Here is a 14,023-nt window from a genome sequence, read left to right as displayed (position 1 = left end):
TGCCGATAAGAATGCAGTGATTGACAGAGTTGAAAGCTTGGGCAAGTTGCTGCGGGGGGTGCAGAGCTTTTGGCCGGGTTAGGGGTAGCCAGGTGGAAAGCATGGCCAGTCGATGAAAAATGCTTATTGAAATTCTCGATTATCATAGATTTATCGGTGGTGACAGTGTTTCCTAGCCTCAGTGCAGTGGGCAGCTGGGAGGAGGTGCTCTTATTCTCCATGGACTTTACAGTGTCCACAAACTTTTTGGAATTTGTGCTACAGAATGCAAATTTCTGTTTGAAAAAGCTAGCCTTTGCTTCCTAACGGACTCTGTATATTGGTTTCTGACTTCCCTGAAAATCTGCATATCGCGGGGGCTATTCGATGCTAATGCAGTACGCCACAGGATGTTTTTGTGCCTGCTCGCCTTTCTAAGGTGACAAAGAACCCGATGGTCACTCTGACAAAGCTCTAGACTTCCTCTGTGGAGATGGGAGAAACTTCCATGAGGACAACCTTCTCTGCAGCACTCCACCAATCAGGCCTTTATGGTAGAGTGGCCAGTGCTTTGAGTGGCCAGTGTTTTAGGGAGCGTTTGACAGTGATTAGGGGTGGTCGTTTGACCGCGGACCCATTATGGACGCAGGTAATGAGGCAATGATCGCTGAGATCGTGGTTAAAGACAGCAGAGGTGTATTTAGAGGGCAACTTGGTCAGGGTGATATCTATGAGGGTGCCCATGTTTACGGATTTATGGTTGTACCTGGTACTTTCCTTGAAAATTTGTATGAGATTGAGGGCATCTAGCTTAGATTGTAGGACTGCCGGGGTGTTAAGTATATCCTAGTTTAGGTCACCTAACAGAACGAACTCTGAAGATATGTGAATTGATTGCCCCTCATCTATGGAGTCCAGGGCACAGCTGGGGGCTGAGGAGGGTCTATAACAAGCGGCAACAGTGAGAGACTTATTTCTGGAAAGGTGGATTTTTTAAAAGTAGAAGCTCAAACTGTTTGGGCACAGACCTGGATAAGAAGACGGAACTCTGCAGGCTATCTCTGCAGTAGATTGCAACTACTGCAACTCCGCCCCCTTTGGCAGTTCTATCTTGGCGGAAAATGTTGTAGTTGGGGATGGAAATTTCAGAATTTTTGGTGGCCTTCCTAAGCCAGGATTCAGACATGGCTAGGACATAGGGTTGGCAGAGTGTGCTAAAGCAGTAAATAAGACAAACTCAAAAGAGTTTTTAATTGCATATCTGAAGAAGTACAAGCTATAGTTAATCACTCCCTGTTCACAGGCACTTTCTCCACTGCACTAAATACTGCTATTGAGAAACACCTTCTGAAGAAACGTAATCTAAATTCTTCAGCTCTTAGCAATTTTCGTCCAATCTCTGACCTTCCATTCTTAAGTAAAATTCTGGAGATATTGATTTTCAAACAGCTAAATAATTTTTTGGTTTTTGGGCCCATCACCGCACAGAGACAGCTTTAGTTAAAGTGTTAAAGGATCTTAGAGCCAACACAGATGCCAAACAGCTCTCTGTCCTTGTACTCTCGCATTTAAGTGCTCCATTCGACAATGTTGACCATGATGTCCTTCTGGACAGACTGGAGACGTGGGTTGGCCTCTCCGGTCCAGTTCTAAATGGGTTTAGGACCTATTTAACCGGTTGACAGTTTTCTGTCACCCTTGGTGAACATAACTCAGAGAAAATACATATCCCACGTGGCGTTCCACAAGGTTCGATTTTGGGTCCGGTACTGTTTATATACAGTGCCTTCAGAAAGTATTCAAGACTTTTTCAGACTTTTTAAAATTATGTTACAGCCTTATTCTAAAGTGGATTTTTTAAAATCCTCAGCATTCTCCACAGAACGCCCCTTAATGACAAAGCAAAAACAGGTTTTCAGAAATCTTTGCAAATACAAAACAGAAATACATTATTTACATACGTTTTCAGACCCTTTGCTATGAGACTCGAAATTGAGCTCAGGTGCATCCTGTTTCCATTGATCATCATTGAGATGTTTCTACAACTTGATTTGGAGTCCACCTGTGGTAAAATAAATTGATTGGACGTGATTTGGAAAGGCACACACCTGTCTATATAAGGCCACACAGTTGACAGTGCATGTCAGAGCAAAAACCAAGCTATGAGGTCGGGGGAAGGTTACCGAAAAATGTCTGCAGCATTGAAGGTCACAAAGAACCCAGTGTCCTCCATCATTCTTAAATGGAAGACGTTTTGAACCACCAAGACTCTTCCTAGAGCTGGCCGCCCGGCCAAACTGAGCAATCGGGGGGAGAAGGGCCTTGGTCAGGGAGGTGACCAAGAACCCGATGGTCACCCTGACAAAGCTCTAGAGTTCCTCTGTGGAGATGGGAGAACCTTCCATAAGGACAACCATCTCTGCAGCACTGCACAAATCAGGCATTTATGGTAGAGTGGCCAGACGGAGTCCACTCCTCAGTAAAAGGCACATAACAGCCCGCTTGGAGTTTGCCAAAAGGCACCTAAAGACTCTCAGACCAGGAGAAATAAGATTCTCTGGTCTGATGAAATCAAGATTGAACAGTTTGGCCTGAACGCCAAGCGTCACATCTTGGGGAAACCTGGCACCATCTCTACGGTGAAGCATGGTGGTGGCAGCATCATGCTGTGGGGGTGTTTTTCAGCGGCAGGGACTGGGAGGCTAGTCAGGATCGAGGCAAAGAGGAATGGAGCAAAGTACAGAGAGATCCTTGATGAAAATCTACTCCAGAGCGCTCAGGACCTCAGACTGTGGCGAAGGTTCACCTTCCAACAGGACAACGAGCTTAAGCACACAGCCAAGACAACACAGGAGTGGGTTTGGGACAAGTCTCAATGTTCTTGAGTGGCCCAGCTAGAGCCCGGACTTGAACCTGATCGAACATCTCTGGAGAGACCTGAAAATAGCTGTGCAGCAATACTCCCCATCCAACCTGACAGAGCTTGAGAGGATCTGCAGAGAAGAATGGGAGATACTCCCCAAATACAGGTGTGCCAAGCTTGTAGCGGCATACTCAAGAAGACTCTTGGCTGTAATCGCTGCCAAAGGTGCTTCAACAAGATATTGAGTAAAGGGTCTGAATACTTATGTAAATGTGATATTTGTGTTGTTTATTTTTAAGAAATTAGCAAACATTCTAAAAGCCATTTTTTGCTTTGTCATTATGGGGTATTGGGTGTAGATTGATGAGGGCAAAAAATATTTAAATCAATTTTAGAATAAGACTGTAACCTAACAAAATGTGGAAAAAGTCAAGGGGTCTGAAAACTTTCCAAATGCACTGTATTTGTTATGCCCATCGCTATTAAAATCAGATCCAACAATAATATCAAAGGCCTAGAAATCCAGGGCTTAAAAACAAAGCTGTCATTGTACGCTGATGATCCATTTTTTTTAATCCACAATTTGGATCCCTCCACAGCCACAGAGGATCTAGATACTTTTTCTAACCTCTCTGGATTACAACAAAATGATGCTAAGTGTACTATGTTATGTATTGGATCACAAAAAAATACAACTTTTACATTACTGTGTAGGTAACTAATAAAATGGTCTGACGGTAAAGTGGACATACTCAGTATTCATATCCCAAAAGAAAGAAATTATCTCACTACAATACATTTTCATGAATAAGTTAGCAAAAATAGATCAGATCTTGCAACCACGGAAAGGAAAATACCTGTCTATTTGTGGAAAAATCACCCTGATTAACTCTTTAGTCATATCCCAGTTGACCTATTTGCTTATGGTTTTGCCTACAGCTAGTGACTTGTTTTTTAAATTATATGAGCAAAAAATATTCAATTTTATTTGGAACGGCCTAAATGGGCCTATTTATATAATGAATATGAATTCGGATGGCAGAAATGATTAAATATTAAAGCATTAGACCTGTCACTAAAGGCTTCAGTCATACAAAAGTTATTCTTAAATCTGAACTAGTTCTCTAGCAGATTAGTAAAATTAATAATTACTTTTCCCCCCTTTATTCAGATTACAACCTCACACTTTCAGTTATTTGAAAAGGAAATAATCTCCAAAATATAGCTATTTTTAAAACAAGCCTTAGAAAGTTGGTTGCAATTTCAGTTTAATCCTCTAGAAAAGACAGAACAAACATTACAATAAATATTATAGTTAAATTCAAATATACAAATTAATTTAAAAAACAATATTTTTGGAGAGAAAAAATTATGAAAACGGCATAATCTTTGTAAATGATATCATAAATACGACTGGTGGAGTTATGTCACACATGCAGTTAACAAAAATATATGGAAATGTCTGCTCTACTCAAAATTACAATTAATTGCAGCTTTACGACAAAAATGGAAGAAGCAAGCGGAAGGGGGAGAAAGTAAGGAACTTGTCTGTCGGCCCTGCATTAAAGACCATAATTGGTTAAAGAAAATTGTCATAAATAAAAAAGTATACCAGTATCATTTAAGGACCCAAAAAATGGACAGCCGTTCCATATAGATTGCAAAATTGTTGGAAAGAGATTTTTGACATACCGATTCCATGGCACATGGTTTATGAACTGATACGCAAAACGACGCCGGATTCAAAACAAAAAAAAATTCAATATAAATGATTATACAAAATTCTTGCAACTAATAGAATGTTATTTATATGGGGGGTACAACCTTCCCAACTCTCTAGATTTTTCTGCAAAGAGACAGAAGCATTAGATCATTTGTTTTGGTACTGTCCATATGTTGCTTGTTTTTGGTCACAGGTCCAGGAATGGCTGAAGAATTGCAATATTTACCTGGAGTTAACCCTGCAGATAGCACTACTGGGTAATCTGAAAAGTCAAAGTCAATCGATCAATAATATAATAATAAATGTACAATCTGTAGAAACTATGAGAATAGAAAGGTTCAGAACTTTTTTGAAACATCACAGCACAATTGAAAAATATATGGCAAATAGAAATCCAATATGGATGGTTTTAAGAGATATATGGGAGGGGATGAATGGAGCTGAAGGTTGGGACTAATAACAACAAGATAACTAACGTAAAACATACTGTGTCCGTAAAATATATATAGGTTAAGAACCTTTGTGAAAGAGCACAGTTTGAATGATATGGCAAGTAGAAATCAAACCGGATGGACATGGCAAATAGATGGGAGATGTTGATGGTCGAGGAAGGACAGAATTAATAACAAACAAAACAGAACTATTGTAAAATTTATATAGTATGTATAAGCTGGAAGTAAAGGCCTAAGTGTTGTTGTTCACTAGTTTACTCCAATTGGGGGAGGGGTTGTAGGGTCATAAAGTAATATTAAAAAAAATGTATGTGTATGTATTTATATATATGTTATGTGTATGTGTGTATGAATGAATGTGTACAGTACCACTCAAAAGTTTGGACACACCAACTCATTCAAGGGTTTTTCTTTATTTGTAGCTCAGACTGTCCGCAAAAGGCTGAGAGAGGCTGGACTGAGGGCTTGTAGGCCTGTTGTAAGGCAAGTCCTCACCAGACATCACAGGCAACAACGTCGCCTATGGGCACAAACCCACCGTCGCTGGACCAAAAGTGCTCTTCACTGACAAGTCGCGGTTTTGTCTCACCAGGGGTAGTCAGATTCACGTTTATCGTCGAATGAAGGAGCATTACACCGAGGCCTGTACTCTGGAGCGGGATCCATTTGGAGGTGGAGGGTCCGTCATTGTCTGGGGCGGTGTGTCACAGCATCATCGGACTGAGCTTGTTGTCATTGCAGGCAATCTCAACGGTGTGCATTGCAGCGAAGACATCCTCTTCCCTCATGTGGTACCCTTCCTGCAGGCTCATCCTGACATGACCCTCCAGCATGACAGGGCCATACTGCTCATTCTGTGCGTGATTTCCTGCAAGACAGGAATGTCAGTGTTCTGCCATGGCCCAGCGAAGAGCCCGGATCTCAATCCCATTGAGCACGCCTGGGATTTGTTGGATCGGAGGGTGAGGGCTAGCGCCATTCCCCCCAGAAATGTCCGGGAAATCGCAGGTGCCTTGGTGGAAGAGTGGGGTAACATCTCACAGCAAGAACTGACAAATCTGGTGCAGTCCATGAGGAGGAGATGCACTGTAGTACTTAATGCAGCCTGTGGCCACACCAGATACTGACTGTTACTTTTGATTTTGACCCCCCCTTTGTTCAGGGACACATTATTCCATTTCTGTTAGTCACATGTCTGTGGAACTTGTCCAGTTTATGTCTCAGTTGTTGAATCTTATGGTCATACAAATATTTACACATGTTAAGTTTGCTGAAGATAAACACAGTTGACAGTGAGAGGATGATTCTTTTTTTGCTGAGTTTACATTGTAGAATGATAGTGAATACATCACAACTATGAAAAAACACACACTGGACACAACACTGGTGGCTTTGGGCTGGGGTCATATACTCACAATTGTTTTTTTTAGGGGGTAGATCAGCTTTAACATTGCAGATAGATTGTGGCTTACATCAATGTAATTGTCTGCATCATTTACCATCCCTCATATATATTTTTTTAAATATATAAAATAGATATTTTTGATATATTATCCCTTATTGTCCCCTAACCCTAAAAGCCCTCGCCTAATTGGAGTAAATTAATGGAAAACAACAGGCTTCTACTTCCAGCTTATACATAATATATATACAGTTGAAGTCGGAAGTTTACATACACTTAGGTTGGAGTCATTAAAACTCATTTTTCAACCACTCCACAAATTTCTTGTTAACAAACTATAGTTTTGGAAAGTCGGTTTGGACATCTACTTTGTGCATGACACAGAAGTTGACATACACTAAGTTGACTGTGCCCTTAAACAGCTTGGAAAATTCCAGAAAATGATGTCATGGCTTTAGAAGCTTTTGAAGCTTCAAGGCTTACCTTCAAACTCAGTGCCTATTTGCTTGACATTATGGGAAAATCAAAATAAATCAGCCAAGACCTCAGAAAACAAATTGTAGACCTTTACAAGTCTGGTTCATCCTTGGGTGCAATTTCCAAACGCCTGAAGGTAACACATTCATCTGACGCAGCCGTCATACCACTCAGGAAGGAGACGTGTTCTGTCTCTTAGAGATGAACGTACTTTGGTTACGAAAAGTGCAAATCAATCCCAGAACAACAGCAAAGGACCTTGTGAAGATGCTGGAGGAAACAGATACAAAAGTATCTATATCCACAGTTAAACGAGTCCTATATCGACATAACCTAAAAGGCCGCTCAGCAAGGAAGAAGCCACTGCTCCAAAACCACCATAAAAAAGCCAGAATACGGTTTGCAACTGCACATGGGGACAAAGATCGTACTTTTTGGAGAAATGTCCACTGGTCTGATGAAACAAAAATAGATCTGTTTGGCCATAATGACCATCGTTATGTTTGGAGGAAAAAGGGGGAGGCTTGCAAGCCGAAGAACACCATCCCAACCGTGAAGCACGGGGGTGGCAGCATCATGTTGTGTTGGTGCTTTGCTGCAGGAGGGACTGGTGCACTTCACAAAATAAATGGCATTGTGAGGACGCAAAATTATGTGGATATATTGTAGCAACATCTCAAGACATCAGTCAGGAAGTTAAAGCTTGGTCGCAAATGGGTCTTCCAAATGGACAATGACCCCAAGCATACTTCCAAAGTTGTGGCAAAATGGCTTAAGGACAACAAAGTCAAGGTATTGGAGTGGCCATCACAAAGCCCTGACCTCAATCCCATAGAAAATTTGTGGGCAGAACTGAAAAAGCGTGTGCGAGCAAGGAGGCCTACAAACCTGACTCCTTTACACCAGCTCTGTCAGGAGGAATGGACCAAAATTCACCCAACTTATTGTGGGAAGCTTGTGGAAGGCTACCCGAAACATTTGACCCAAGTTAAACAATTTACAGGCAATGCTACCAAATACTAATTGAGTGTATGGGATGAAAAAAATAAAATATTAAATAAATCATTCTCTCTACTATTATTCTGACATTTCACATTCTTAAAATAAAGTAGGGAATTTTTACTAGGATTAAATGTCAGGAATTGTGAAAAACTGAGTTTAAATGTATTTGGATAAGGTGTATGTAAACGTCCGACTTCAACTGTACATTTTACAGAAACAGTATATAGAGTACCTATCAAAAGTTTGGACACCTACTCATTCAAGGGTTTTTCTATATTTTTACTATTATCTACACTGTAGAATAATAGTGAAGACATTAAAACTATGAAATAACGCATGGAATCATGTAGTTTACAAAAAAGTGTTAAACAAATCAAAATATATTTTAGATTTGAGATTCTTCAAAGTAGCCACCCTTTTCCTTGATGACAGCTTTGCACACACTTGGCATTCTCTCAACAAGCTTCATGAGGTAGTCACCTGGAATGCATTTAATTTAACAGGTGTGCCTTGTTAAAAGTTAATTTGTGGAATTTATTTCCATCTTAATGTGTTTAGGTAGGGCTGGTTCAGGTAGGGCTGGTTCAGGTAGGTAGGGCCATTCAGGTAGGGCTGGAATACAGAAGATAGCCCTATTTGGTAAAAGACGAAGTCCATATTATGGCAAGAACAGTTTAGATATGCAAAGAGAAATGACAGTCTATCATTACTATCATTAAGACATGAAGGTCAGTCAATCTGGAAAATGTCAAGAACTTTGAAAGTTTCTTCAAGTGCAGTCGCAAAAACCATGAAGCGCTATGATGAAAATGAGTAGGTTTGTCCAAACTTTTGACTGGTACTGTATATGCTGTTTCTGTAAAATGTATATAGTATGTATAAGCTGGAAGTAGAAGCCTATTGTTGTCCATTAGTTTACTCCAATTAGGCAAGGGATTTTAGGGTTAGGGGACAATAAGGGGAAATATATATAGAAATATATATATTTTATATAAAAAAATATATTGGGGATGGTAAATGATGCAGACAATCACATTGATGTAAGCCACAATCTATCTGCAATGTTAAAGCTGATCTACCCCCTAAAAATAACAATTGTGAGTATATGACCACAGCCCAAAGCCACCAGTCCAGTGTGTGTGAGTGTGCGTGCGTGCACAAGGGTGCGTGTGTGCGTGCATGAGTGTATTCGCATGTGCATGTGTTGGTGTGAGTGTGTGCATTCATTCTTGTGCATGGTGTGTGTGCGTTTGGTGAACTAACATATTGTCCCACTGAAATAGTCATTACCAAGTGTCATGCTCTGAGGGACGATTGTTGTGTCGGGTTGTTCCAAGCCGTTTGATACCTCGCCGCACGTTCCCTGCTCCATCTCGCAGCCACTCTCGCAAAATAAAATGACCCCATAGCCAACATGCAGGTGATGATGATAGTATTTGACGGTGAAAGTAATCCTAGCATGTAGCGACACGAGCGGTGTGTGTACGTTTACATGCACGTGTGTTCTACCATATAAACTGTGTATGGGATTGTGGGGGTAGTATGGGTTGCATGTGCGTGCAGACATGTTGCTTAGTGACGCATTCTTCCTCTGGTCTCTAGCCTTGAGCCAGACCTGCAGGGACACACATGGTAAGGCATGAGCCCACAGCAGAGCCAAACACACACCACACAGACACACAGAGGGAGAGAGAAAGAGGTTAAGAAAGAGCGGGAGAAAGAAAGAAGGAAAGAGAGCTAGAGATAAACATTGAAAGAGTGAGAGAAAGAAAGAGATAGAAAGAGGAGAACGAGAGAGAGGCAAGAAAGAGAGAGGGAAAGAGAGAGACAAAGAGAGAGGGAAAGAGAGGGAGACAAGAAAGAGAGGGGAGAGATAAAAATATATAGAAAGAGAAAGATGAGAAAGAGAGCGAGAGAAAGAGAGAGAGAGACAGAGAAAGAGAGAGAGAGAGAGAAAGAGACAGAGGAAGAAAGATAGAGAGAGAAAGAAAGAAAACAAGAGAGCTTGAGAAAGAGCGAGAGAGAGAGAGTCATGGTGCTCCTACCAGATTGGATGTGGTTGAGGCCAGATGGCTTCAGAAGTTCCAAGGGCTGCTCTTTCCTGGGCAGTCCATCTGCAGGGGAGAGAGAGGAAGGAGAGTCCGTTTCAAATATGGTCCGCAGCATCGATAACAAAGGGGAATGTGTATAATCTACTGAGGCCCAGCTAAAAGACTACATATCCCAGAGAGAGAGAGAGAGAGAGAGAGAGAGATAGAAAGAGAAGGAGGGAGAGGGGGAAGCCAGGGATGTACAGCAGTAGAGAAAACCAGTTGAATGAGGAGAGGAAGAGCAGAGGAAGAGGAGGCTTCTGCCTAGCCTAGTGCTGCAACACAGTTGAAGCTGCATGTGCTCAGCGTTCTGTTATGACTTCAACGTGATTGGTTCAGTGTCTGCACAGAGAGAGAAAGGGGGAGGGAGCGAGGGAGGGAGAGGAGAGAGAAAGAGGCATGTAAAAATAAACTAATGTGAATCGAGTATGCAGGCACCTATGTATGCTTCTACTGTTTAAACAAACACATGCATTTCTCGCATGTTTGCACGTGCACACACACAGACAGACAAACACGCACACAGACATACGGGTGCGTGCACACACAGTAGGGTGCGTCTTGGTGAGGATGATAATTATAGTGGTAACATGAAAAGGCTTTGGATCAGCTCAGGGAGGACCCGGCTATAAATAGACCAGTGGGGGAGAGTGGGAAAAACACACAAACACGCACACGCACACACACACACACACACACAGACAGTACTTGACAATCACACACACATAAAATGACATGATTCTCAAGCAAGCCAAAAACACACTGATTGGCTAACAAATTCGAGAGCCCGTAAAACATTGTTGGGCTTTCCTGCATAAAGATAGAGACACACTTTCCCTACTCACACAGCTCAGTGGAGCTTATATACTGTATATAGAAGTGAATAACAAGTCTATGGACTCACTATCACCAGACTGGTGGTGACACATACGCCTTCCCTGCTGGCTCAACACCTGTCACAGCAGCTCTCCTAAACAAACCACTGTCCCCCTCATTTCCTTCTCCTCTATCTCTCTCTCCATCCCTCCCTTCATCCATCCATCCATCCATCCATCCACAATGACGGGTAAATCATTGTAAATTGACCCGAAAGCGTGAAAGTAAGTGCGAAGGGACGTGCGAAGGGACGTGTGATGCCAACGCATGGGCTGACCGAAAAGCAGTCTATTTCTGGGCGTACTAGTCTATCGGAAAGAAAGGAAACACTCCCACTTGGAACCTGTTCCTCCTTCTATATCTCTCCGTCTCTCTCTCTCTCTCTCCTCGCTCTCCCACTACCACTGCTCCAGTCTCATTGCTTTGACTAGCCCATCAAAGCACCTTAGCAGGAGGCCGACAGCCGGGGGTGAATCAAGTGAACAGAGAGCTAAATACAGAACCACTCTAGGAGTTTTTAATGTGTGGGGGGGGGGGGGGTACTGGGGCACAGTGTTTACTAAGGTAGACATCCGGTGTGATTCTCTTGTCCCCCGAGCCGAAGCATCTGGAGTATATCAGCTTATGACATTTAGAAATGTCTATGTGTACACAGACCCACACACACACACACACACACACGTGGCCTGTGTGGTCCAGCGGTTACAGCCACGGACCCCCGGGACACGTGTATACTAGATTCGGGATGGGTTCTAATCCAGCTCACTAGTGCCCTTTCTTTTCAACACTTTACGATCTACTCCAAAAAAGAAACAAAATTGCAAAAGTAGCGACTACACAAAAACAATATATACAACAGCGGAAACAATTGCACATTCACAGAGGCACACGCACTGTAACTGACACTCCTGCATTGAGACGTGAGCAGAGCCTTAACAACGTGTGGATAACAGTGGGAGATAGCCTGGCTATAATGGCTGGACAATGCACAAGTAGAGTAGGTACACACACACACACACACCCACAGCTTTGTTTTTCTGGGTTGCACGGTGCTATTTTCAGCCCATCCAGACTGGGGTCATGATTAATACATGATGGAGGGCGAGGAGGGGGGATTAAACATTCATATCACACACACACTCACGCTAAATTACTAATACACACACATCTCCAAACACACACACTCCCTCAGACAAATATGCACACGGACACACACACACACACACACACACACACACACACACACACACACACACACACACACACACACACACACACACACACACACACACACACACACACACACACACACACACACACACACACACACACACACACACACACGTTGCATGCCTTCCCCTCTGCTGAAAAAGAAGGATGGTGGGAAGACGAACGCAAAGAGAAAGAGGGGAGACAACAAAGAGCTGGGGTGTGTGTGTGTGTGTGTGTGTGTGTGTGTGTGTGTGTGTGTGTGTGTGTGTGTGTGTGTGTGTGTGTGTGTGTGTGTTGGCAGGGCTATTTTTGGAGGGGCTGGTGGAGCAGGCGGGCCGTGATGCCTGCGATGCCATAATGGCATTTTAATTAGCCAAGAGAGCAGAGAGGGGACGCGCCACGCATCACTAACCAGCAGCCAACGCCAGGGGACACAGGCAAATCAGGAAGCGCTCGCGCACACACACACACACATATATGTTCTTGCATGCACGCCACACACACACACAAACATGACATGATACACTACTTTACGGTACTCAAGATGTTCAAGTGACAAACTTAACTTCTGTCTCACTGCAAAAAGATGCATCTTATTGTGTGTGTGCGCGCGCGCGTGTGCACAAGTGTGTTTGTCTGCCGCAAATATAAGTCCTAATGCAGTGTCGTTACAGAGAAGGATTAGACACATTTGGATGGCAGAGATGTAAGAATTGTCGATGGGTAGCATTTGTGTGTGTGTGTGTGTGTGTTAGTAGGGTGGCAGTGGCAGATGGCAGAAAGATGACACCAAAGCCTGATGGGCCGGAGGAGGACTGGCCCGTCTGTCTCTCTCACACACAAACACCCTCTCTCTCTCAGACAAATTTGCACACACACACACACACACACACACACACACACACACACACACACACACACACACACACACACACACACACACACACACACACACACACACACACACACACACACACACACACACACACACACACACACACACACACACACACACACCACTCCCAGAGAAGCTCCTAATTGTAATCTAACTGCACTTCTGTCCCTCCCAATGCCTTCCATTCCCTTTGTGAGAATTTGTTACAACTACACCTTATGTGACCCAAAAGGGAGAGGGAGGGAGAGAAAGGGAGAGAGAGAAAAAGAGGGAGAGAAGAAGGTACGACGAAGAGAAAGAGAATAAAAGTGTGAGAGAGAAAACAGAAAGAGACCATAGAGAGAGAAAGAAATGGAGAGCGAGAGAGAGAGAGAGCACATGAGAAATAGAGTGTGTGAGAGAGCGAGGGAGAGAGTTATGTGCGTGCCACAAGGGGAAGCGAGGCGGCAGGGAGGAGGACGCGTTTTCTTTTCATTAAAGCGGTGGAGTGCATTTGAACCTTGACCCCTGACAGCCAGGGAAAGAAGAGAGGGCCGTGAGGGGGCAGGTGGCCGACAAACAGTACAGCCGGCTGAGAGGACATCATCTTCTCCACAGCAACCAGAGCAAACACAGACCAGAGATACTGGTGTGTCCTCAGGAAGCCTCACACTCAACCTCTCTCTTTAATGAAATATCAAACAGAAGGCCTTCTGGGAGGGAGGGAGGGGATGTGGGGGGAGAGACAGAGAGAGAGAAAAGACAAAAGGGTGAGATAGAGAGTGCCAGGACAAGAAACAGAGGGAGAGAGAGAGAGAGAGAGAGAGAGAGAGAGAGAGAGAGAGAGAGAGAGAGAGAGAGAGAGAGAGAGAGAGAGAGAGAGAGAGAGGTATAAATAGCCCCCTCCAGCCAGAGAGAGAGAGAGAGAGGTATAAATAGCCCCCTCCAGCCAGAGAGAGAGAGAGAGAGAGGTATAAATAGCCCCCTCCAGCCAGAGAGAGAGAGAGAGAGAGAGAGAGAGAAAGAGGTATAAATAGCCCCCTCCAGCCTTAGGATGGGACCCAGTGAATCGT

At 43.3% G+C, this 14,023-nt stretch overlaps 1 protein-coding gene across 4 annotated transcripts in view; it reads right to left on the bottom strand.

The window, feature by feature from the left end:
* Positions 1-14,023, bottom strand: part of hdac4 (histone deacetylase 4) — a 244,528-nt gene that overhangs the window by 141,326 nt on the left and 89,179 nt on the right. For 2 of the 4 annotated variants that reach the window (XM_071340303.1, XM_071340305.1), the window contains exon 1: positions 9,944-10,271. In XM_071340303.1, coding sequence (XP_071196404.1) covers positions 9,944-10,064 — 121 coding nt within the window. In that variant the 5' untranslated portion in view covers positions 10,065-10,271. Of the gene's footprint in view, positions 1-9,943; positions 10,273-14,023 lie in introns of those variants that run through there. The other 2 variants (XM_071340306.1, XM_071340304.1) reach the window with 2 other exon arrangements.

The sequence above is a fragment of the Salvelinus alpinus genome, chromosome 14 (genome assembly GCF_045679555.1).
Source record: "Salvelinus alpinus chromosome 14, SLU_Salpinus.1, whole genome shotgun sequence".
In the NCBI taxonomy this organism is placed as follows: domain Eukaryota; kingdom Metazoa; phylum Chordata; class Actinopteri; order Salmoniformes; family Salmonidae; genus Salvelinus; species Salvelinus alpinus.
Note: the sequence above shows the minus strand (reverse complement) of the source record. Positions and strands in the feature narration are given on the sequence as shown.